Here is a 26,986-nt window from a genome sequence, read left to right as displayed (position 1 = left end):
GAAATTGGGGATTAACTTCACTGAACATATCAGCACTAAGTAGCCCTGCAGAACACTAGTCTTAATGTAAAACAAACAGAAAAATCAATAGATCAGTGGAATAAAAACCTCATCTTGTCTTCTGACCATCCTTAAAACAATAGTGCATTTGTGTTTGGATGAACAAAGAATTTGGTTCCTGTGTACTTTCTGCTCCACAAACCCATTCTTCTTCAATTAGTTAACAATGGAATCAGTTTTATACCCTTTCCTTTGTCAGTCTAGCTCAGTTTTACTTGTGCAAACATTTTCAAATCACCATTTTTATTAGGAGTGAGAAAGAGGGGAGTAAATAGCATAATATTCTATTTAAAAAAAAAATATCTAATCATTTGGAAACAACTTAATAAGCATCTCAAAACTACCCTTCATACGTAACACAGCAAATAACTACTCTTAATAGGTTCCAGTACCAAAAGAAGTTTAATAATTCCTTTTAGTATAGTTCAGTTATTCAGCTGAAAATAACTGAGCAAAAGGTTAAGTCTTGGTTAAGTCCCCTGTATGATAAACTGAAAACTCAAACTAGTGCCCAGAAATAGCAAGTTTTTGGGGTCTTGGTCTCATAGTCAAAAGACTATGATTTGCCAGACTCCCAAATCTTTCCAGGCCTACCCAATACAGTACAGTCTGAAAGCCTTTGTGCACTAATTTTATTAATCAACATCTTCAACGAAGTTGTAACAAAAATACTTAGCTCCTCCACTGACTCTTCCGCTTGATGCTCTGCTCTGTACAATCGCTCAGATCTCTGTGGCCCTCATGATACTCTCAGTGAAAACATAGTATCATCCAGGAGCCTGCCAAGCCCCATTCTTAGAATAGGAACGTGATGCCTGTAATATAAAGAAGCTATAGATTTAAGTTGTACACACCTAAATAATGCTACTGGCTATCACAGGATAACATAGAATAAGCTTCTCTCCTACTAGCAGTTTACTGATGTTGTAAAATGACAATTACTATCATCTGTAATGTCAGTACTAACACATACTTATTCTGGATTTTGTTTATTCTTAATTTGTTACTTTCTTTCAACAGCCACTTCCTACTAGCTACTGTAAGGAACAAGCACAAAACCCTGTAAGTTTTGGCACATCATGTAAGGCAATAGTCTCTCCTGAAAAAAAGAAAAAAGCAACTTTTAACAGCTATTTAACTCAGCAAAATGAATATAAAGAGATTCAAGACCATATATATCCATGGCATATTCATATTCAGTGTTGATATTAAAAATAACTTAGACCAAGTTTCAGTTTAGCCCATCCTGAAAACTTTGTAATCCCACAATCCCATTTTTATTCTTTCTACCCCTTCTCCTTGCCTCCAATGTCTACTATCTCCTTTTATACAATCCAATTAATAACTCACATTGTATGAATAATCTATACAAGCTACCCTCTGCATTGGAAGGCCTTAGATGTAAGGACCAATTTCGGACATCATTCTCTAGGACAGAAGGAGGTTACTTGAAGTCCACTAGACAGCAAGAAGAATGGCAGGAACTCTAGAGAGTCTTACTTGGAGAAAATATTAAAGAAACTGAGGGCTTTGTTTGCTTGTTTCAGCAAAAATACAAGATATCCAAGAAGAGACATGACAGAAGCCATCAAGTTTAGAAAAAATGTTGCAAAATACAAGGAATAACATGTTCTTCCTATGCGTGGTAGATGGAACAAAACGTAACATAGTTTAGGAAGAAAAATTCAGGTCAGACATAAGGAAAAAAAATAATGGGAGGACTAGCAATGCACTTGAATATATAAAGATAAAATCTACAATACATGGAGATATGTGAAAATTTGTCAAATGCGATCATTGGCAGATAGATGTCCAATGGATCTTAAAGTTAATACAAGTATAGTTTAACCTCCCTCAGAATAAGGAGATGGGCTACATAATGCCTTCAAGGTTTGCGACCCCTCCACCTTTCTATGACTCCATTACTCCTTGTTGGTTTCCAAATCATTCTGCTCTACAGAAATTTGGGATTCTAGTTCTTATTCAAACAACAATGCTATACTAGGGCCTAGTAATCACTGTCATAAAATACAGAAAACTTTTTAAGTCAGACTCTTAAAAGCATTGTGTTTAATGTTAGGATTGGGGATAAATAATAGAACCACATAAATATACATTTACTTGCAGACTCAGAACAATTAGCAGCTGAACAAACTCATACAAAGAAAATAATCATTCAAAATAATGAATTGTTGATTCATCGTCATCTAGATTAAATATAACAATTCAGAAAAGTGTACTATGATATCTTTGTAAAATTAATGAGGTTTTAGTAAAACCAGACCTCATTAAAGTATCTACTATTAAATCTTTCCTGGAAAATTGGAGAAAAAAACATTTCTGGGTAGATTAACTGACTTGTCAGCCAGCTCCTACTGTAAAGACCACAAGGTGAAATATGGCAGAACCAGAAAAGGCAGAAAAAGCAAATCAAATAAATTCCACTTGACAATATTACCTAATTAAAGCTAATATAATCAGTGAAATAGCAAAAATAAAGAATACAATAAGAGCTATAGGATTTTAAGTTAAATGAGAGATCTGATATTCCAAGTGTTCCCAGATTTGATAAATCTGGTGTGTGGACATAACTGACCAGTGTTTCAATGACTTATACCTCAGTGATAGATTTAAAGGGCTGTTTTTTTCTGCAGAACACAAGACCTTTGGTATTTTGCCTGACTCTCGAAGACTAGCATGGCTACAAAGAGCTTCACTGAGACCATCACTGTTTGGAAGAATGGTGATCATTGCCTTTATAAATACATTTTAGCGTTTTGCATCTGTCTCGCATATCTAAATTCTCTCACTTTTTCAGAAGAGAAATATCCAAAGAGGCAGGTGGACAGAAAACTCAGAACAATAACTAGTGCTCCAGTGCCATGATCAAAAAATGATCAAATCAATAACAAAAAAGATTAAATGAAGCTGACTAAACAGCACTATATTAACTCATTTGCTTGTTAGAAACTTCACAAATATATTCAATTCAATGCATTCTTACACTTACTAGCAATCGTTAATAGAGTTTTAGACTATAACTGGAAAATTCTGAAACATAAGCTGCAATCTCATTCCTCAGATCAACAGGAAAAATTAATGGCATGTGAATTGTCAAGTATGTTATTCCAAAACAAAGCTCAATAAAACAAAAATCACACTTCTTTTGTGTATAAATTGCACAGTTTATGGTTCAGACTTTAATTGCTAATAGTTGCCATGGAGTCCACAAGTAAGCCAACAAATAAGATTTAGTGCAAGTCAGTTAAAAGCAGTGAATTTATAACTATTGAGCCCTGTGAAATGGGACATGATAAATTTCTCCCAGCTATTTTCACTTAGACGACTGTTTGCCTCAGATTTCTCATCCTGATCTTGAATAAATCTTTTTAGCAGCCATTTTTGACAGAGGCAGTCAAGTTACCTATAACAACTCTGGAAATATCAGTTGGCACACATCTGGCCTACAATTCAAACTGTATGTCTTATTCTTGCACTTTTGTGAAAGCCACATTACATTTTATTTTACTTCAGCCTCACACATCAACAAAATTACACATATCAAAGAAATATGATAGAAAATTATCAGAGGTTAACAGAATTCCTGTAATAAGTAAAATGTGTAGAACTTATTCCTATTGATGTGCATATGTAAATAGTTAATACTATCTCTATCACTTTTTAATGTTTATTCTTTAGAACATCTGAATTGTGAATCCTTAATATATATTGTTAGGTACAAGCATACACTCATTATTTGTGGAACAAAGACACTTCACATTTGTCTGATATTTAAATCACTTATTACTCATATCTGGAATCACTTAAAAGACATAGTATATGATTTTGAATATTTCTCTGGTATAGCCTAATGGGGAACTGCTTTAAAAAAAGACAGAAGAAAAAAATGGCTTGTTTTAAGAAGGCCTGCACCTAATAATAAATAGCGTTCTTTTCTCCAGTATAGAGACTTATTACTTTAGTGTTGAGAAAAAGGATTATTAAGCTTGAAGAAGCTTGTTTTAGAAATGGAGCCCTACAAAGTAAAGATTTACAGGTATACAATTGAAACTGTAGTAAGGCACATCCTGCAATTGCAACTTTATCCCACAAAAGGAACTTCAGATACAATAGCTTCATAACTTATACAAAGTGCTCACATCCTAAAGTCTGTTTTTAACACATCAGGGTGTTTTTGGCTATTTTCTCAAGAGATACCATAGTAACAAGATCTGTTCACTTGAGACATCTACTAAAATCTATACAGAAGACATTTAATTCTGCCCTAATAGAGGTCAACAAACCATACAAACAGTCATAAATACACATATTGCTTTCATCTCAGTTCTGTTAATTTCAATTTTCTTGAACTTGAAGTAACTGAAAAGAAATCCACATTTCCAATATTATAAGCATAAAGCCAGAAGGATATTCTTGCATTTTTTCCCAGTTGGCAAAGATACATCTTGATTATAAACACTTAGAAAGCAAAAATAAAATTAAAAAAGATGACATGGTTGTGAGCTGTACTTATTTATAGTAGTCACATGGGATTCCAATAGGTTTTAACCCCGCAAACGCTGCATGAAACTCAGTACAGCTTCAGCACGTACAGCAGTGGAAAACACAATAATCCACGAATTACACTCATCTTAAAATAGAACGGTTAATTATAAAATAAAAAAGGAGGAAGGAAGGAACTGACTATACTGACTTTACTGACTATAAAAATAACATGGAAACTGATATTCTGCTTTTAAGTGAGATTATTTGAAGTTGAAATCCACTGTCAGCATTCAGTAACGGCTATTGCTACCCAGAACAGAGCATCTGCTTATTCACACTTTCTGATGTTTATATTGTGGTGTAGCGCTTATACCTAGACAGAAATATTTAAAAATGAAGCAACTGAGAAAGTGGCCTCAAACAGTTTGCAAGATGCTGTCCAAAGTAAATAACGAATATTTTAAAATATTTATCACTAGCACTACAGCAGTAACTAAAACTTTTTTCCTACAGTATTTTTTATCCTGTCTTACATACTCATAGCTATTTACTCAAAAATGTTCCATTTAGTCAGTTTGTCCTATAAGTAGTTAGTGGTTAGTACAAGTCTTCCAGATGAGGAAAGGTGAAAGGAGAAAGATTTTACAGAAGAAACTAGAAAGAAAAAAGAAAAAAAAATAAAATAACAGCAAGCTACAAGGCACTCTGCAAATCTTAATGTAACAGAATGTATGACTTATCAGATGAAAAAAAAAAAAGCCAATCTGCAGTCAAAACACATTTGGTAAAATATGCAGACACAAAAGAGGGTTTTGTGCTAGTTATAACCTGAGGAATATTAAAGCAATTTGATTTTCAGAAGCATTTAACACGTATACAGAAAGATAAAGTTCCTTAAAATGTTTCTCTTACAGCTATGTCAATCCTTCAAAATACTTTTGAAAGTCTTGGCCAACAATTGTAAGAGACTTTTTCAAAATCACTTTGATTTTAATGCCAAAAGTCAACATATTACAGTAGTCTTTTCTTTCAATGACTAACTCAAACCATTACAATAAACACACAGAATTAAGTTTATAGCTTCAAAGAAATTAATGTTCAATTTTAGCTGCTGATACTAATGCAGAGTAATATCCTGACCATCGAGGAAGTCTAACGAAGAAAAGGAAGGAATGGACAAAGAAGAGAGTTAAAAGTAACTGTTAACACGCCATACAAATACATGCCACCGAAAAACAAAAAAGCATTTTTTTTTCCCCTACTTTCACTTCTTGTCAATAGGGTATGTTTGGGGGTGTTTGGGGGGTTCTGTTTGCTTTTAAAAAAATCTCGTCAAAAAAATCAATACCCCTGTGTTGCCAGAACTTACATTGCTTTTTAAGAGAAGACAATGTCTTTTCAACCTACATATTACAATTCTTTATTAACAGTTGGTAATGCATGCCTTTGCGACAAGCACTGACTTTTCAGAATAATTAGTTGACATTTTATAATGTCCTTATACAAAAGTTTGTACGCTTTGTACTAATCTGAATGTATATTTAATACTATAAATCAGCAAAATTAATCCTGGAAAACTCATGAGTACAAGTGCTAACAAACTTGAGCAAACTAAGTCCCAGTCCTCCTAATTTCTCTCAGTTTATCATCTTTTCATGTTGTCAGGGTAAACTGCAGTAGCACTTTGAACAGTAGGCTGACAGCCGGTAGCAACTTAAGCACACGCTGAATAAAAAGATCCATCATGGAGGTACAAAAATGCCAGCTCGTTTTCATGTGGAACTAGTGACATATTTTGCAAAACTATCAGCATTTCAGTGGCAGAATCATAACAGCATATGCTTATAACAAAAAATCATAGAGGATCACATTCTGCTTTGAGTCTCTTTCCCTCATTCATTTCAGCTTACGCAGCAAATCCAGGCTTGTTGAAAAGGTTAACTAAATTCCATGGACAGGGAACTGTGAAAGAGTAAGGGCTCCTGAGAATGAAACACACAATACTGGATTTTGTGGATGTGGAATTGCAGGCTACTACTATATATTTCACTGCTGCTGAAGGAATGATGCTGAAATTCCTAAAATCAGCCAAATAAATTGGCTCTAGAGTTCTATAAAATACCAGGGGCACTGCTTACGACCACAGTCAGTCTGAGGTATTTAGTTTAAGAATGATTAATCACAGATGAATCAGCCTTTTGTTTCTTTTCTGACATTTCAGAGCCCTTTCTAGTGCTCCATCTATCTGAAGTCTGGCCATGTCTTGATACCAAAGTAGACTGTTTGAAATAATTCCATTTACTTTGGCCTGCATACAAGTCTGGATAAAGATTTCAGTCAAAACACCTCTTCAAATCATAGAATGGTCTTAAAATGGTACACAGAGATAATACGGCAAGAAAATATTAGAGCAGTTACACACTTCAAAGTACATTATTTTTTATTTACAAACTTATTGGAATGGTTTCAGGGAAAGCAGAATACTGGCCAAAGTAAGTAACAATGTGTGCTCAAATTGCAATATTTGCATGAAAATATTGACACTGAAAAAGTTTTGGAAAGCCCAGAAGTCAGGAAACTCCCATAGAAAACTTCACCAACAGCCCATTCCCAACATGAGAACTTAGAGGAAAATATGATTTAAGGTCAAAGACCTTAATGAAAAAAGCAGGGCACCAAGTACACTAATTATTTAGACCAGAAGCACAAAATCAAAATCTATTCAGTATCAGCCACTACGAGATTCAAAATCAGTATCAAAGAACTGCAATAGAAGGAACAGAAGGGGGTAGGTCAGAACCTCAGAGTTCAGTAGTGACTGGAAGAATAGAATTCAATAGTACAGAGCCACAAAGTATAATTCTAGAATTTGAAAGACATGGGATACCACAGAGAAAAGCTCAGTATAGCAAAAAATCCAAGATCCTCTCAACTATTTCTTTGATATGACTATTGACTAAAGCTAGTTCTTTCATCTCTGTAATATAAACATGTTCTTAAACATGTCATTAATCGAAAAGCGTTAACGACTACAGATACAACATTAAAACAATTGAGAAGCAAGTTTGAGACCAACATCACTCTAAAATAAAATACTTTCTTGTACTTAAAATTTTATCAGAGACTCCAAAATGCATTAGGAAAAAGCTTTACATCTTCTGGCTCCTGGAAAATTTTCCACAAGACTATTTTTCCAATATAAAAACTACCACAACTAACAGAGCTTGAGAAGTTTTACCACAGGGTCATGAATTTCTTCATAGAACCATTTTAATCTTGCATTACCTTAGCCTATCCTGAAAAAATGGAATAAAGTCATTGCTTAATGTTTTTATAATATTTTTCCATATTAATATAGTTAATAGGATTACAGAAATCCCTTTGTCTCAATTTAATGTATATTTTAATTTACTAGTCATAAATACTAACTCACAAGTGGGAATAAAGAGGAGCTGAGAACTAGAAAATAGTCTAATATTACTGTTCTCTTTCCCTATCTTTCTTTCTTTCTTTCTTAAAAGTAAATTACTTGGTAATTTACCTGGTACTCCATTGTTTGAAATAACACTGCCATCAAACACAAGCTATTTGAGAGTGAAGGCAAAGAGAAGGAAACAAAGGGAGTCGAGAGTCAAATATAGGTCTCTTTTAAGAACTTCTGTAGTTACATGTCTGATTCATGGGCTAGGAGATACTCACTTCCTCCTTGAAAATTCAGAAATCTTAAATTATATTACTGTGTCACACAGTAGTCCTGTCTTTAGCATCCTTACAAAGGGAAATCAGCAATTCAGCAAAATATTCTGTCGGTGCCTGGACCTTATTAGAGAATATAAATGTACCAAGATGATCTGCTGCAGAAAGGAAAAGCTAATGTTATATGTGGCTCAGTCACTGTTACATAATGATAACTTATAAATCAGTTTTTAAAAATTGATATTTGATCATTACTTCACATCTACAGCAAAAGGAGAATCTGAAAGAGATGTCTAGACTTTGCATTCCAAGAAAGTACCCATGCAGAACAAGACTTCTATGCTTACAGTTGGATATTTGTACATGTAAACTAGGACTCAGATGTATTTAAAACTTAACCATCCCTCTACCTTCTTTTGTGGACAATACCAATGCATCAGTCCTGGATTATAATATAAGTGAGCAGAACAGTTCAGTGCACAGATCCCCAATTATTTCAACCAAGTCCTGCATGTAAGACTGAATTTTATTTCATGCAAAGTGAATACTGTCAAACTCCTTAGAGCAACATCATAAAGTCACTATTCCTTCTGCATCCCGACTCATCAGCTATCCCTCAACAACCAGCAGGGAGAATGACAGCTGCAAAGAGCACCAGGACTAACAAATGTGGGCTCTAGCAGACAGTATAAAGCAAATCAGTAGTTAAAGCTCAAGTGTTTTTTTCTGGAAAAGTTCCAGTACTGTGTTTTTATCTCAAAAATCAAGTGCAAATGTTAGCTTCGGCATTTCTAGTGATCACAATCAGAGACTAGAAGGAAAGAGTTAGCCTCCAGTACAACCCTTTCCAAAATCCTGTGACTTCATAGTAAACAAGTATAGCATACAAATGTTCTTCATAAGTCACTGCTCAAGTAAACAGGTAACATTGTGCCTACCTTCCATTTCCAAACATCCTAGGACATATAACTTGCAAAATATATTACAAGCAGAGGATAAGAAACAGTAGTTAGTCAGTTTTTCAGTCCCTCCGTTTTCCTTCCTTCTTCATCTAATTTGCTTACCATGACATCTGTTTAACAATGTCCATCCATTTCCTTTCATTTTTCCAGACTAATGTCATTAACGGAAAGGGACCTCTAGTATCTCTATTAAACTGGAACCAAGCAAAGTCTTTAACATGTAATGTAAGTAAGTCAAGTAGACATAAATTAAATTACTTAATCTGCAAAGTCACTACTTTACCACTATTAATCACTTCACAAGAATGTAGCATTTCCCAGAAGCATCTCAAAGCTTAGTTTTAAAATTCGTTCAATAAGGGTAAAGGCTACAGAATTAATATCAACTGGATTTTCAATGGTATTGCATTTGGCCAATGTTAAAAAAAAGTAGAAGGGGGGGCCCTTGCAACTCATTTAATAAAATTATTCTCCCAACAGAGAACACTCTCTCACCTGCTATTTTGTGTGTTTTGAACAAATACATCTTTTAAAAATATATTTATTTATATTTTCAGAAAAATGAATTATTATGGTCGCTTATAGTAGAGGCCACAATAAAGCCAAAATGGCTCTTTCTTCATAACTATCACTTCAACGAACCCTCCTAATTTTTCGGATGTTAAAAAAAAGAAACCAGTAAGGTTTTTAGCATACTTGCAAACAAAACAAAAACAAAAACCATGCAAATCCTATTTTATGAGCTATATTTCCATATTAGAAACATTTTTATAAAATAAAACTATACACTATTATCAGATATGTTTGGTTATGTGCAAATGTCTGGCAAATTTCTATTCAGTGTGCTAAAATAGTATAATAATATTCAAAAAGCAATCACACATTACAGAGAAAATATACCTGTTTCCCAAGGTCTAAAAAACACAGAAGACAGAAACTCTTGGGCACTTAGGTGTAAGCAAATTTGTGCCTAACGTGTTACAAAGGAGGTTTGGTGACAGACAGCTTATTCAAACTTTCTGTAGAATCTCCTGACTCTTTGTTCAAAAATCTGCTACTGGGCTCTACTTCAAATAGCTGCTAACCACAGCTTCTCACAGGTTTGATCTATAGAGTAAGTCTCATATCTCTAACAAAAAAAATAAAAAAAGAAAAAAATGTATAGTCAACACCAAGGCAGTATGTTATCATTGCTTGTAATCATTAAGCAACATTTCCCCAAATATTCAATCAAACCTAAAAAAGGGAGAATTTTAAACTATTGCCAAATACATTGTAAGTATGAGATAATCAGGTAACCAAATGACAAATTATTATCTGACAGCATGGAAAATCTCTTCATGTGAACTGTTTGTAAGCCAACTTGTAATAAATACCACATGCAGCTAAATTAATTAAAAAAAAAAAAGTAAGTTAAATAGTAACCAAGACTCAAATTTAACCATATTAAGTCTACATTAAAATACAAAATGACAATTAAAAAATATTCTATTACTAGGAACAATGTCAAATAATTTGAATAATAGTACACTAAGGAAATAAGTAAAAACACACTTTACCTTGTATCTCATTTTAGGGCATGAATGAATGTAGAAACCCATATAATAAAAACAGAGATCAGGAGCTTTTTCATGGAGTTGCCTAGTAAAAGCAATTTCCCTATGAAAGTAAAGAAAAAAGATTAATTATTTATGAATACAGTTCTTGTATTTATTTTACCTCTTCATAGAGGAAATATTTTACATCTACCTGGCTCTTGAACCATTGAAAGGAATAGACTTCAATCAAGCAAACAAAGACTATAAACTCAAAAGAAATGCTAAAACAAACAGACAAACAAAATCACAAGCTAAAAAACCTCCATTTATTCATTTTGCCCTACCAAGTGACTGACTTGAAATTCAAACAGCAAGTGAATAAAAGCCTCTATTTAACAAGTTTCCTGTTAATATTCATGCACACTGGAATTCCACAGAAATCTGGCCTCTCTATTGTACGCAGACAAGCTAACACAGCTCAGGAAAACATCACAGGATTTTTAAAAATCAACAAGCTTCAAGGATAAGCCTCTTTGTTCTACTGTTTGCATTCTAGCAATTTATATGTAAAAACATCCACCTTCGTGCAATTATTTCACCTATCTCATGTTTGTTTGTAAGATCTTCTAATTTATTTTGAAAGAAGCATCAATGTATTCCAAACATTGTATTACAAAAGAGAGATTATGAATGCTATGACTGTTTACTATTAATGATTTCAGGTAGTAGAAGGAAGGTTTGTTAAATACTTCCTATCCTGCAAATAAGAATGAAACTCGCTCAGTATTTCTTGGACAGCTTTTTTCATCTGGTAAGACTGGTATTTTGCAAGCAGCTTTTTCTCCCTCATTTTTTACTTACATTCCTATATACTTCAAATTATCAACAAATCTCACTCTTTCTACAACTCAGTATCAAAAATTCTCAAAATAGCATGAACTGGAAGTGACAGGACTGCAACACAGTTTAAGCTCCTCGGAGGAAAATTGGCAACAGCTTTTAAGATATCAGATTCCTTCGCAACTCCCTAAATCCTCCCTAACTCTCAGATTTTTTTCCCTCTCTTTTTGAAAGAGCAACAAGGTTGGCTCCCTCTAAGACTGTTGGGAACACACTTTTATCACCTTAAATGCAGCAGAATTTATAAGCTGCCTTTTCACTAGTTCAGCCATACAAGTGTGTTGCATTGACATAAAGTTCAAATTTTATTATGCAGAAAAGTTAAAATAATTTCAAGAATTTATAAGCATGGATTGTGTCAGCCTTTTATTCCACAAAGTAATATGATACATACAAATGCTAGAAAACAGCTCTCAGGAAGATTTAGTATTTTATTTTGAATGATCACCTTTCATTAAAAAAAAAAAAAAAAAAAAAAAAAAAGACAAACTTTCAGTATTCAGATAAATTCCAGATACAAAAATGGTCATTTTTAAGTTATGGGAGTTCAAACTTTTCTTTGAGCTCCAGTTCTCCATTTGTGAACTCTATCTAATTAATTTTATGAAAATGCCAGCATCACTGATTACATCACAAAATGACCACTTCAGACTCTTCCAGCCTTAGACAAGCAGAGGTGCTATACCATCAGTTACTTTATTGCGCATGATACCCGTTCCTAGCTGCATGATCCCACCACAATTCTTACACTAGCTCTGGTGTTAACCTGTTCTTCACTGAGCCAATTCAGCTCAGTGAACTGAGTTCACTGTCAACTAAACTGACTAAGCACATGGTTGCTAGAAGCTCAGCACATTTTAGAGATGGAGTGCAGTCGCAGGACCTTATTTCACCATCCATAAACCTTAGATTGATGTCAGCAGCTTCAATAGCAAACATTGTAGGGAAACCCTCTGACATATGCATTTGAACAATCCATTAAAAGCTTATTCAGAAGTCACAAAATTCACAATTATGAAGAAAAAAATACACTCAAAAAGTAGAATTCAAAAAAGGTTCTTACGAAATCAAAAGATACTAAACAAAATCTAAAAAATAAAGAGTGGTTAGGCTTCTGAAAGATGGAATTGCATATAGTTCATTAGCTGTTACAAAAGCATATGAAGTAACTGTGATTGGAGAAGACTTCCAAAAAAATGGAGACTTCCAAAAAAAAGTTTTTCTTTGTCTTTTCTTTTTTTTTCCTGCCCCCAAAAGTCATGTATTTCTCCTGGGTAGATCTGTACACTAGCTAGGGATAGCTAGGAAGCCTCCATCTGCAGAGAAGGTATGATCAGACAGGATGCCTTGCAGAAAGAGGAAAGCTAGATATCAGAATTCTATTGCATATAGCAGTACTAGAACGTAGTACAAGTCTGAAAAGTCAAAAATTTTTGCTAGGACTTTGCAAACCTAGAGAAATTTGAAAATAGACAGGTCTGACATGTGGTTCAAAGCCAGTCACTTCATCAGGATCTCTCTGGGGAACTCTGACATGTCCACAGTTTATTTCATGTTAACAAAGAAGAAGCAAAAAAAAAGCTAATAAACAATTGAGATGCACAAATTATAAATAAAAAATTAAATGAGCGGACATACAATAATGGAATCAAAATTGCTCTTGGGGTGAAAAACAGTAGCTTTCAATTTACCATACAGATTTTATTCACAGACGAATGTATTATTCACTACTCCCACTACTCTGCAAACACCAAACCAGGCTGATAATCAATACAGGTTTTAAAATTCACAGGATTATTTCATCAAATTTTCTGAAGATAATGAGATTATTATATATGAAAATATATTTAATGCTACTACAGTGGGAAACTTAATTCAGAACACAACTACTTTTAGAGACTTTGTTATTTATGATCTCAGTATGCACACAGTGATAAAAATTATTAATTTCACTCGGTAACAGAGCTAAGAAAAGAGTCAAAGGGAAAATTACTCCTATTGCAACAAAAAAGGCATTTTCTTGCTGAAACTAAACAATACAAAATTATCTTTGGAGTGAATAAAAACTAGGTATTTCACTTCTGTGTGTTCTTAATCTTTAAAGACTAAAATCCCTAAAATACTAAAATCTAAACTCTAAATCTTCTATACAGCCTAATTAAAGATGACTAATAAAATATATTTGGGATGCAACCACTTGTAGAGAATATAAAAAAATAAATCCTTTCCTAGTGTTTCCAGTAATAGAAATAAAATCAAAAGCTCAAAGTATCAATTATTACCATAATGTCTGACTGAAGAACAAGAATGTCTTCTTACCGTAATGCCGAGTAGACTCCCAAAGATAAGAAAGAATAGTCTGGATCATAGTACAGGTACACGGAGGACACACAGTAGGGAAGTATGTCGATTACACCTACGGCAATTATCTTCCCATCTAGCCAATACTGCTGGTGAAAAGAACCATAGCCACAATCTGGTCCATCTGGAAGATTCTCTGCCTAGAGAAAACAAGAAAAAAAAGAGATCAGTAATTTAACAGATAGACTTTCTGTATTAAAAAAAAAAAGATTTTAAGAAGGATTTTTTTTAGAGAAAAGCAAAGACTATGAGAAATATGATATACTCTGATAAAGAGAGTATATAGAGAAAGGAAAAAAAATCTAGCAGGGAAGATGGTGCACTATCATCTGTAATTTTTACTGTATTCATGATCAGTAAACTCTACATATCACACAAATACCAACCTGAAAATGGCCCCTGCCATCTAGAACATATAGTACTGGAATGGTAAAATGGTGACGTGATTCATTACGTTTTAAATGCATGATTATTTATACAGAAATTTTCCAGATATTCTTTTTTCACAGTTTGGCTTTTAATCTTAACCTACTAACTCTTTAACAAGACAAAGTACAAAGGCCACAAAGAATAAAGTGTAGGCATTACACTGCTCTCTGAGTGTTTCTTCAAAGCTGGCTCCTTCCAACATGTCCTGTCACAGTTAACGACGCTACTCTGTTTTTCTCCATGCTGCCAGTGGCCATCAGTGCAAGGAGGGAGAGGGGAAGCACGTGGGGGAAAGACGATTATGTTCAGGAAAAAGCCAGACATGCCTGACTTACCCTCCCTCACAATTATCTGAGTCAGGCGTTAAAACTGCCCCCCTTGCCCCGCTCCCATCCTCCTCCCCCAAGCACTGCAAATGACTCACTTCGGCCACAGAAATTCTTTCTCAGTTCAGTTTGTCCATTAAAATTGTTTGAGAACAGCATTTATACACAGAATAGAAAGGCTTACTCTTCATGTTTATTTGGACCAGCTAAATAACTTTCATTCAAGAATCTCAAACTCTCTGTTGCAAGGGAATCTGCAGAGCTTCTTTTCCGTCAGCCTGTAACAGAGTATCTTCTGCAAAAACATCGAGGAACTTACTCTTGGTGTGTATCCTGCATTTGAACCAGTAGTGAGGTATGCATCCGTCCTCAGTAAAGTATCTAAGGCCAGAAACTGAAGCTTCAAATTAAGAAGAAAATGACCTCCTAATTTAAACTGTATTACACAACCAATTTTGGCATGCCATTTTCTTTAATGTCAGGTTTACTTTAATCCTGAATTCCACAGTACTCAACTTAATTATCCATCTAGTCATGTTTTTCACTGTTATTGCCAGATCTTCAGAAAGCTGCTTCTCACTCAATAAATCTGACAATATTACCTTCTATTACAAACTGTTTTGCATTACAACAGAAGATAGGTTTAATCAAGTATTTTGATACAGTAGCATAGACTGACGAGATCATGGTCAGTAGAAGTTATTCTAATTGTTACCACTTTGTATCAAAAGAAATCAATCACATGAACAAAAATAATTTAAACTGAGTTACCTAACCAATATGTCCCAAAATAAAGGCCATATAATAACATATTTGCCTTTTTATACACAATTTTATGGTATAAAATTAGATATGTAGCTAAAGATACTGTAATAATGAAATGATCAAATATCCGAGAGCTGAATTTTGCAGCATACGAGGATATTAGACTAGGATATCAGTATATTAAGCTGTGCTTATTCTCATTTATGAGAAGCTTGCTTACTTAGTAGTTACCTTCCACAAAATATCCATAACTTTTCAATAGAGGAAAAGGAGACAACATGGGGTCAGTATAAAAATTTTCAAGCAGGGACACAGTCATTCACTGACTTGGTCAAAGTTTGAGAAAAGTCATTTTTCTCTACGGATTTCTCAGCACAGGTTAAGTTCACCTCTCAGCTACCAAAGTGACAGTAAAAATAGTACAGACATCCTATGTAAATCAGTGAGAAATACAATTTGCCATATAATACAGACTTGCTTAAGACAGTATCAGGTAAAAGAGATTTTATTTCCCCCTGTATAAATAATTTCCTTCACACAGGACTAATACTTGTTCACATTCCTATGACTTCTAAGTAAGATTAACTGATTTGTTTTTCAAAGATGATTTATTTTAGCATTAAAAAAACAAAAGGACACGTGACACATACAGAAGTTCCTCTGAGAAACTAAAGCTGCTGTTAGTGCCCAAGAAAAAGGGACAGAGAGGCCCTATCAATGGCTTTCTACCACTCTAAATGCAATTCAAGTATGAATTAGAAAAGACAAATACTCTAGTTTGTATCAACTAACAACTTCCTGTGAATTTTAGCATGCCAAAGCCTTGCACCCAGACAGCATCTCCTCCTGCTCTTTCCAAAAAAACTTTCCAGTGTCTACTGCTATTACCCTTAAAAAGGAGACAACTACTGAAATGCAGTCAGAGTGAACTCTGTAATATTTTTAAGTTCATTGCCCAACAAAGTCACAGACAGAAGTCTCTCTTCATATCCTCTGAGGAATTTCAACTCAATACACTGAATTTAGCAAGCAAAGCCGTATCACGCTTCTGTATTACACAATCTCAAAAGCAGTACTTGGATTTCTTATAAACTGTATTGGTTCCAACATTTCTGAAACACAAGGCAATGAAGTTAAGTTATGCATATCCAATAAAACTACATATCCCATTAGTTAAATAGTTTTGGTAGAGTCAAAAATTCACTGCATAGAACTTAATGAGTATTAAAAGAAAATTGTCTCTAACAAAATAGGGGGAAAAAAAAAACACACAAGCCATAGCAGTTTTCTAAAGTTAAACATATGTGTCCTTCTGTGACTAGGGGAAATCCCATACCTTGGAATAGGCATAGTATGGATTCAGTCGGCAGACATCTGCAAACTGAAATATTACCATCAGGAAAGAACTTTTAGTAAGATATAAACTACATTATTATTTCACTAATTCAATTACAATAAAGTATTATACACTTAAAAGACACTATGTTTTATAACGAGCATATGCACAGTGCAGATTTCAGGCAAAATGTTCTGGGATCTCCATTACATTAAATAAATCACATTAAAAAAAAGGTAACATTTTCCTCCTCATCAAAATGTTTTCATACGATGTGATCCTTTGTAATGTGTGTAGGTATTACGTTTTCTCCAACATCTCTATGAATACTTGGCTCCATTAACGTGATTTCTTATGTACCATCCCATCAATTTGACATGTAATAGGTCTAGAATATAAAGTGTTTTCTTGAAATAGGTTATATCATTTCACACTACTGACACATCCTCCTGGGACCATGTTTGTCAAAGGCAATGTAAATGCACAATAAGTAACACCAGTTGAGCAAGCCCCACCAGAGAGGGCTCACCTTATCAACTAGAAATAATATACCTTAGCCTTCGTACTACAAAAACATGAGCTATTCTGCTGCTAAATGTCACAACTTCTACGATTAATAGTCAACAATCAGAATATCAGAGGCATTACTAATGTGGAAACCAAGTGAGATTAGAAATAATATTCTCCTACTCCCCTAACCAATGAGGTTCAGACTACTAGTACTTCCAATTTTTTTTTAATAAACAAACAAACAAGCTTAAGTACTCCACAGAACATGTGTAAAAACAGAAATGGGAAACTTAACAGTTTTTTTAATATATATTTATTAAAGAAGTTAAATGAGAAAACACTAAAGCAAAAACTAAAACGAGGAGAGTCAAAGCACAAATGTGTTGTGGCTAGGAACTACTAAAAACCTGCCATTTTCATAGCTATTTCTGCCTCAAAATTTTTTTCTAATAAGGTCTAAAAGTTATTTATTTTCTTCAATTTACAAAAGGATTCTAAAAGTAAAGGGTTTGACTGAGCCCTCATCAGCAGATAGGGATGTAGACAGTTCTGTCGTCTAGCTCTAGGCAAGATGATACTGCCAAAAAAAAAACATTTAACATCTCCAAACTTGTAGAAACAAACTGATGCTGAGGGACCAACTTATTTAAAACTAACAGTTAATACTCGAACTTCAACATGATGAATTACATAATCAATTTTTTTTAACATTATAAGAAATAAATCCAGGACAAAAATTTGAAAGTAGATTATTTCCTCCCCAAAGTTTAGGCTATATTGTACAGAAAAATACAATATATTCTACTACAAATTAATTCTACTTGTATTTGTACTCTACTAGCTAGTGATTCTATCAATACATTTGATTTCTCATATTTTATAATGTAGTATTAACATTTAAATATTTAGTATCAACTTACGTTGCATATTGTCAATTAATATACCTCAACATTATTGCTTAAAATGAAGCTTCAGTAATATGGAGAATGTTCAATTTGCTTCAAAGCACATTAGTCTTTCTTGTCACTTTTAAGAAAGTTTTACTGTATGAAAATTGCACTCACTAACCAGAATGCCAGACCAGCACGTGATTGCAGAAGGCTATGCACAATCACCTATCAAAAATGATTCCTGACCTTGACAACGGCATGATTATTTTTTTTACTGGGAGGTTTCATGACAACAACATTTAAATTTTCTGTTTTGAACACTTCCATTTTGCCCTCTGCTGTGGACGAAGGGAGAAGGATATGAAATCCATGCTATTCCTCACAGAGAAAAACAGGAAACCTTTCACTTCTACACTCTAGTGGAAATTATTTGCCAAAGAAATGAAGTGATTAATTCCAGCAGGCCCTTTCCCAAAGGCACACATACACACACACAAAACCTATCATATAGTAGATTTCTATCTCTGTTGGTTAGCAATATATTTCTTTTTCTTGATGTCCTCCTTTCATTAAGGATTAGTGGGGAGGCTATAAAAACAGCTTACGAGCATAAGCCCTGTCAGCAGAGAGGAGCCAGTTCACAAATTTTTTGTTAAAAAAAAGTTTACTGTTTCGAAACAAAGTAAATAAATTAACTGCATCAAAATGCAATACATTAGCTCTACAGAACTAACTTCCGCACCTTAGTAGGAAATAGTATTACACTCTTAGAGCTATACTGTCAATTGTTTAACTAGCACAATAGTGCTGCTAAATTTAAAATGCTAAAAGGATTAGGGAAGCTGTGAAGGCACAAGGGACTTTAATAACAAGATACTGCTTATTGCTACAGAGATGAGAAAAATACCCACGAAAAGTCAAAGCAATTTGCCAGGATCTCAAAAGGAAATAAATTACATCTGATTTGGCCCCTAGAAGGGCACAGAATATGACTGAAATGTGACACTCTTCAGGGGGTAATCCAGAAAATTACAGATTTGTAACCATATCATATAAATGTCTGCTATTAGATCTCCTAAGAATTAACACACACATTAATAACTAATAAATTTGAATGAAGTCAATGTGCTTTTGAAAAGAGGAGATGAAGATTCACAAATGTCTTTCAGTTCTTTAAGTTTCAACAAGCATCTTAATAAGGATAAAAACCAAAGTAAGAACAAACGATCATTTGCATTATGAAAAGAAGCTCACTGAGTTACACACAGAACCTATTCTGTTCTCCATACTTGTGGGTGATCCACCAAAGATGACTCAATAGTGTTGCAACACATCGTGTTGAGGATTTAAAAGTATTCAGGATGGTCAAACAAAAATGGAGTGCAAAGAACTGCAGAAAGAACCCATGATACTGAGTGATTAAAAAGGCAGAAGAAACATCAGATGTTCATAAATCCAATGTAAAGTGCATGGGAAAAAAAATTGCTAAATGTACTTTCAAAACAACATGCATAAATTAGCATTTTGTGCTAAGAAAAAGATCTTTTTGAGATAACGAGGGCAGTTTTAGGAAAACATCAATTTAATGCTCAGCATCAGTCCAAATGCAAGAAGACTGAAGAAAAGTTAGGGAAGGATTCGGGGGAAAAAAAGTCATCATCCTACAGCACAATTCCATCGTGCATCTAAATATTTAGGCTAGTTCCAATCATTGTATCTCAGAAATGATACTGTAGAAACAGAAAAAAAGTGCATAAAAGTGCTGAAAAGATGATTAGAAATAAGAATAACTTCCACACAGTATGAAGAAGCCATGGCTATTCAACTTAGGAAACAGACATTGAAAGGATACAATACAGATTTAATTCATTATGGGAAGGCAGCAATAAATCCTGTAATATCAATTTATACCCATTTATATTGATTTATATATTATATTGACTCATTTGTATTAAGTTCAGAACATCTTCTAGCAAAAAGATTTCTGTGTTTAAAGTACAAAATGGATTGAAGACACCACAGGAACAATTCCAGAAGGACAAGTACAGAGATGACTGCTAATGATGTTTATATCACCACTGATACAGAGCATCCTTGACCCACCGATTATCAAAACACTAAGAATCCATTCTGATCAGTTCAATATTTCCCTGTGTCTTACCCTCCTTCTATAGACATTCTAGCTTAGGCAGCAACATGGTACCAGACAACACTGTCTCTTCCATAGACTTACGCAAGTCATTCTCCTGTACTGAGCCACTATAATCTTATCTTTCCAAATAAGATAGTATTTACATCTGTGAAGACGATAAAACAGCAAATGTTTAAAGGTAGCATCTAAGAGGAGAGGAAGAGGAAAGAAAAAACAAACAGCTCTCTACAGTATCCTGTTTACTGCTAGAAAACTGCCTAATTTTCTGCTAGTACATATCGTATCATTTCTGAGAACTATTCTTTTTCTTGTTATAGAGCCAATAGCCAAAATTGAGACTAAAATGAGTAATTAAAAAGAAAAAGGAGGGGGAGGGAAGAAAGGAAAGAGTTTGGTTAGTAATATTAAAAATTTTTAAAAATGCAAATTGAAATTATGTAAACTTTAAATTTGATTTGAAAATATTTGAAATTATTTTTGTGCAAAAGAGTAAACAGACAACACACTACAAGTCTTGCTTGTGGCAACTGTTTTAGGATAAAGAATTTCAAGAATTCCTTGGCCTCTGATATATAACCCTTTTATTTAACTTCCTCTAATTGAAGACATCTGTAGTGGTGCCACACAAAATTTAATTCAAGCTTCGAAATGTCAATAAAAAGTGTCTGTAAGAAAATACTAGTAGGGAAGTGTGCATCAACATCTATGCAGCCATACAAAATTAAGAATATAATAGAAATCTGCTGCTAGAGTTGACGAGGTGATAAAAGCCCTTTTCCTATAAAGTCTAATGAGCTCTATTACTCTTCAGCTTTCAGGAATGTAAAGGCAAGTGGAGTCAGCAGAGAAAATCAACAGACTCTCCACACATGGCTTCATTCAAACTGCAACATATCAAATTACTAGTGTAATTACTATAACCTGACAATTTCATTAGAGTCATGCAGTAGTTAACTCTTTAAGACTAACAAGAAAAACAGTGCCACAAATCTCTTACAGTTTGTTTACCGGAAATGAAGCAATATCAACTTCCCTAAACTCCTAACTCAAACTGTGGTAAAATACAAGTTCAAAAAGTTACTTAGTGTTATATTCTTTTCTTTCATAGAAAAAGTAAAACAGAAAAAAATCAGCACTTGATTTCTGCTACTATTTCTTAATGCAGTGATATGAAATTCAGTGGTAGCTCATTATCCAAGTCCTCAGACTCCCTTGATAACGTCATATTACCTTCCTTATCAGCTGATGATGACACAAATATCATAATATACAAACCATACTTATAACAGTTTACTGTCCAGGGAAATTGGAGAGGGGAAAAAAAAGTATTCATATTATAAGTCAGTTCTAGAATTCATACATACCTCAAGTGGAGAATCACAGAGGAATCGTGTGAACTGCATCAGATTCATCAGAAACATGGAGATTTTCAGAATGATTCCCACAAAAGTAAAGCAGAAAAACAAGAATATATTAACAACAATTATACTTTAGGATACATGAACAGACAAGTATGTTTTTTTCAAAAATATATATTTGAAAGATACCAAAACATTTTAAGAGTTCAAATAAGGCTTACATTTCCACTTTCTGTCTTGCTAACCAGTACCAACAGATAAAATAATGAATCATTCAAAGTACTTCAAACTTCATGTGAAATAGGAAAAGATTTTTTTTAAAAAAAAAAAAAAAACATTATAAGAAGATGAGAGAATTATCACTCTGTAACACAGGGGTGCTTCTGGTTTCTTTTATTCTAAATTAATTCTTATACATTTGCTTCTTCCTTCTCTGCAACTGCCTGCAACAGGGAGTCTTTTCCCACAGTCCTACTGGTAATATCCCAATCACAAAAGCAAGGATTTTAGGGCCCTCAGCTGTCTTAATAGAAATCAAGTCATATTTACATTCAAAACCATGAGTAAGCCTGTTAAAGTCTATAGAAGTGGGATGGGGAAGGGAGGAAAAAAACCAACTTCCTGAAAGCGCAAATGTTTGCATGACTAGATCCCTTACTCAGCACAAAATGATGTGCCATGGATCAAGCAAAAGGCAAAGTTTAAATGATCTGGAGGTTATTCAAGATTGTGAAATTAGTAAAAATATACTATTTATTTACCATCATTTACCTATTTAATAGGAATATTTCCTTATTGATGGATTCCACATAAAACATATTATGGATATTATAAATTTCTGATATGAATTTTACCTCAAAATATTCCTTTGTTAAAACTATGTATTCTATTTTAAACAGCTACTATATTTTACATAGTTTATTTCCTGCCCATCTGATAAACTGAATGATTTTTAAAAAAAAACAGTTTCTAAGCTGCAAAAGTAGAATACATTGGAGCTTTTAATTGAAAGACAAAAAAAGTACATGGACACCAACAAAAAACCTGACAGTTAACAAGATTTTTATTGTCAAGCATTTTATAAATATCTGAGATGCAATAAAGAAAAGTTTTCTATTTGAAGGCACATACATAAAATGGCAAGTGATTACTTGCTGATCATCTCTTTTTTCCCCTCACAGAAGGCGAGAAGTGGAAGGAAGGTGACAATATCATAAAGAGTGCCAATATCATAAACTCCTGATTTAGGATTAAGTTTTATGTATAGTATACGTAATTAAAATTTTTTCTTTTCTGCAGAAAATGCACATTTGAATAAAAAAGCTTTAAAATAGATTTTAGAAATGAAAATGCAGCCTCTAGTAGACATATAGATTTGCAAACATTAATTGGATTATTGTCAATATAGTACAAAGTGAGCACTGAACCTTAACTACCTATTAAAAGGTACTGAAAAGTATTATACAGCAGATGCCGAAAGAATCAAGACTTCACAGATGTCAAATATGAGATTTTCCCACGACATTAATTTTATTCAAGTCCTCTCTCAAACATGTAGAAGTAGCTAACTAGTTGATCGACAAATGAATGGTAAATATTTGGACATGTGCTTTAGAGACGAATACTAAATTTCTGTAACTTGCTACTGTAGACAACAATACTCTGTAGCACCTAAAATCAGCCATTTTCAATTTACTCACAACCAGAGTACTGGACACCCCGAGTTACTTGGAATTTTATTAGAGGTGAGGAAGAATGAATAGCTGCAATATCCTAATTCAATTCTAGAATCTTTACTGATTTGAAGGATGGGGACAGAGGGTAAAAGAGGTGGGGGGATGCTTGATAAAAAAAAGGAATTCAATTTTTGAATTATTACATTCCTATTAAGAAAAAGAATAGAGATTTATAAATTCCTACATTGCTAGTGAATCAGTCATTACAGCCAGAATGTGCAGACACCAGAAAAAATAAACCATATGTTATTAATTTTGATGTCAGAAGACCCCCAATAGTTCTTAATCTCTAACTGTAGCTTTACAGTGCAAGTTAAACCCTATGGGTGAGAAAACTGAGCCAACCACACTTTTCAAACAGTTTTATCGATTCTCCAGGCCATGCTGTACAATTCCTTTTTGTGTGCGTGTGTGTGGGCAGAGGGGGAGGAGATTTTTTTCGTAAGTGTACCTAAAACTTCTACTTTCTAGGGAATATATACTGTTGCAACTACCTATACTATTGGCTAGAACAGTTTTCTTAACTGCACTTGAAGTTATAGCACAGTCTTATGGGGAGTATACTAATGCAAGTCTTATTACATATTATCCCCCTTAGCTGTTTATACTAGCTCAAGTTTGCAGATTAGACTATGCATCTTCTGAAGTTTTCTAGAATTCAGTTAGGAAAATTTGTTTGCTTATTTGTCTGAAAGGAATAATTTAATTGGCACACCAGGCTGGTTGGTTTAATAAATGTTTTAGATTCACTGACCTTTACCGTAACAATCTCTTACCACTCCCCCCTCAAAAACAACTAAAATAACTAAAAAAAAAGGAAAGAAACTAACCAGTAACTTTTCATCATAACCCAGGAATAGCCACATGTATTTAAAATTTAGGTTAATGGAGGATTCATTTTCTAAATTAAGATGTTCATTTTAATTCTGCAAGATTATTATGAAGATACTTCTACAATACTTCCGCTACAAACCCCGAAAGAATTATAGTCAAAAGTTAGTATTGTATGCAAAATAAATCACTATCATATAAGCATAATTGAAATTCCTTTGGCAATCATAATTTTATACTTTTAATTCAAAACTGAATTACATAGCTTTTTATAAACTACAGCATATATGAAGTCAACAACATTTTTACTTTGGTGCAAACTAATTACAATTGCTATAAAGAATCAATAACTGCTAACTGAACAAGTGGAAATAAATTAAAACCTATCTAATAAAACTAATAGATGAACAAATCACTAAGAGTTAAAGGATAAAACTGCAGAAAAAATAAAAGGAAGGCTTGGTTTCAGTCCAAAGGTAACTGCTAGAGTAAGAGCTTCTAAAATCTGTAATAAAATTAGAATATTACCATCTACTTCCTTTTACAAATGGGGGAAAATATTCGTATGTTTTGGCTGTTAAACAAGAAAATGGACTTCACCTCTTAGGATACTAATTTTTTGAAAGCAAAATTTGCCAATAAAACACAATGATATCATAACTTTCTTAGGAAAAAACAGCTTTGAGCTTTCATCACCAATAACTAAAATTAGTTGCGATATTGAGTGAGAAGACATTACAGAAAGGCTTTTTTTTTTTTTTTTTTGACAGCATTAGAGTCTGTTCTTATTTGTAATTCATTGTTAAGGAAAATTTAATATTGGGTGAAGTAAGGATGAGAAAAGGATATAGGTTTGAGGGTTTTTTTAAACTAACTTCTGAGTGAGACTGAGATGTGTGAGAGAGTTCAGGTGGGTTTGTGTTTTTAATAAAAGTGCCAAGCTCACAATACTGAAAATTAACATTAGTTTTCATTGACAAGACAGACCACATACCCTACAGTCCCAGGGTTTCAGCTCTATGCGCACCAAGCAAGTCTACTCTCTCTTCCCTCCTGTTTGCAAAATCTCACACACAGACTGTCGCCCCATTTTGGAAGCTCAAGTGGCCAAATGAATCTTAATGTAGCCACGAGCAGAAATGCGCAATGAGCGATAGAGGCCACGGAGGTAGCATCCTTCCCAGAGGGTTCCTCAACTAGGGAGATCTTTAGATATTTCAGATATACCAGAAAATAAAAGCTAGCATCCTTTTAAATGGGACTGAGGTTTCTTAGGTTTCACCTCTTTAGACCCACCCTTCCAGGCAAAACTCTTCTCCTGTTTTATTGGCCTCTTCTTGGCTTAATGTAAATCCTGCATGAGTTTGTAGGACCTCCCATCACCATCATGGAGTAATTTTCCCCATTTCAACACTATTGCTTTCATGATGTTCTCACTTCTTACAAGTTCAGAACATGTTAGCATTTGCTCTCATGCAGTAACTCCTCCTGGTTCATCAACAAAAACTGTTTTTAGGGCACTTTAGTTTTGAATTTATTTATGAAGAACTTGGTTTATACAGTTATAAACACACTTCATCCTAAGAGATACGTTAGGATTTGTTTTGTGTATTAGTGTGGGCTGATATATTTTAATTGAAATCATTTCCTCTATCAAAAATAGTCACTATTATAATCAGTTTTAACCATAATGTTGTGGAGTGGCAAGAGTGAAAAAATAAGCAATTAAAAAATAAAAACTTATGTCAAACTTTGAATAAGGCTAGAAAGTATTATGAAACTAGACTGAAATTGACCTGAAAAATAAACCAAATTCTATAACATTTAAATAAGTATTAAAAATATGGTCATAAATAGAAAACAGGAGAAAATGTAGCAGGTTTATAAGAACAGATGGTAGAAAACTTATTCTATGACTGAACTTATTTAGCATTTTCAACAGTGACTCACAAAAACATATGAACTCTAACAGAACAGTTTCAGAGATATCCATGGACAAAATGTTGGAAGATATGTTTTCAAAACATACTATGGAAGAAAAGAGGGGGTTTAAAGTTCAAGTGCGTAATTCAAATGCAGTTTTCAGAACGAGAATTAGACTAGGGAAATAGAAATAATTGCTGAAGGACAGAACTTAAATTTCAGAATTACAGTTTTAAGTCTATTATGAAGCGAGAAAAATCACTGTGACTTCGTCCTCTCAGAAGAGAATCTGGCAGTCTTAAAATAAGAATTTTTTAATTCCATGTGGACTTACATAAGAAAACTCAGTATCAAAATTGGGAAAAATAATATAAACTGAGAAGCAAAAAAACGTAACCTGAACTGAATCAATACAACTGTGGACAAGTTGCTTAAACTACTGGATGCCTGAATTCTTTGGCTCTCATAGTCATTTCAAGAATAAAATCCATGAATCCAAGGTAGTACAGTTATAAGGCCACACAAGCAAAACGAATCAGCCTGATACACAAGTACTGTTCTCAGTTTTTAAATTAACATTATCAGTGATCTGAAATGCAAGAGAAAGTGAGGCAGATTCCTCTGAAGCAGCAGCCAGTCATGAAGAGCCAATCATCAGTTTAGCTGTCATTAACTGACAGGATAAAAAAAAATCAAGAATACCGTAA

The 26,986-nt window shown here is 33.7% G+C and overlaps 1 protein-coding gene across 7 annotated transcripts in view; it reads right to left on the bottom strand.

The window, feature by feature from the left end:
• ATE1 (arginyltransferase 1) overlaps positions 1-26,986 on the bottom strand; it is an 86,767-nt gene that overhangs the window by 36,097 nt on the left and 23,684 nt on the right. For all 7 annotated transcript variants that reach the window (XM_062580426.1, XM_062580433.1, XM_062580432.1 and 4 more), the window contains 3 exons: positions 21,796-21,828; positions 13,982-14,163; positions 10,784-10,883 (listed from right to left, as the gene is read on the bottom strand). In XM_062580426.1, coding sequence (XP_062436410.1) covers positions 10,784-10,883; positions 13,982-14,163; positions 21,796-21,828 — 315 coding nt within the window. The remainder of the gene's footprint in view (positions 1-10,783; positions 10,884-13,981; positions 14,164-21,795; positions 21,829-26,986) is intronic.

This window comes from Rhea pennata, chromosome 7 (assembly GCF_028389875.1).
Source record: "Rhea pennata isolate bPtePen1 chromosome 7, bPtePen1.pri, whole genome shotgun sequence".
NCBI classification, from domain to species: domain Eukaryota; kingdom Metazoa; phylum Chordata; class Aves; order Rheiformes; family Rheidae; genus Rhea; species Rhea pennata.
This window is presented reverse-complemented; position numbering and strand designations above follow the sequence as displayed.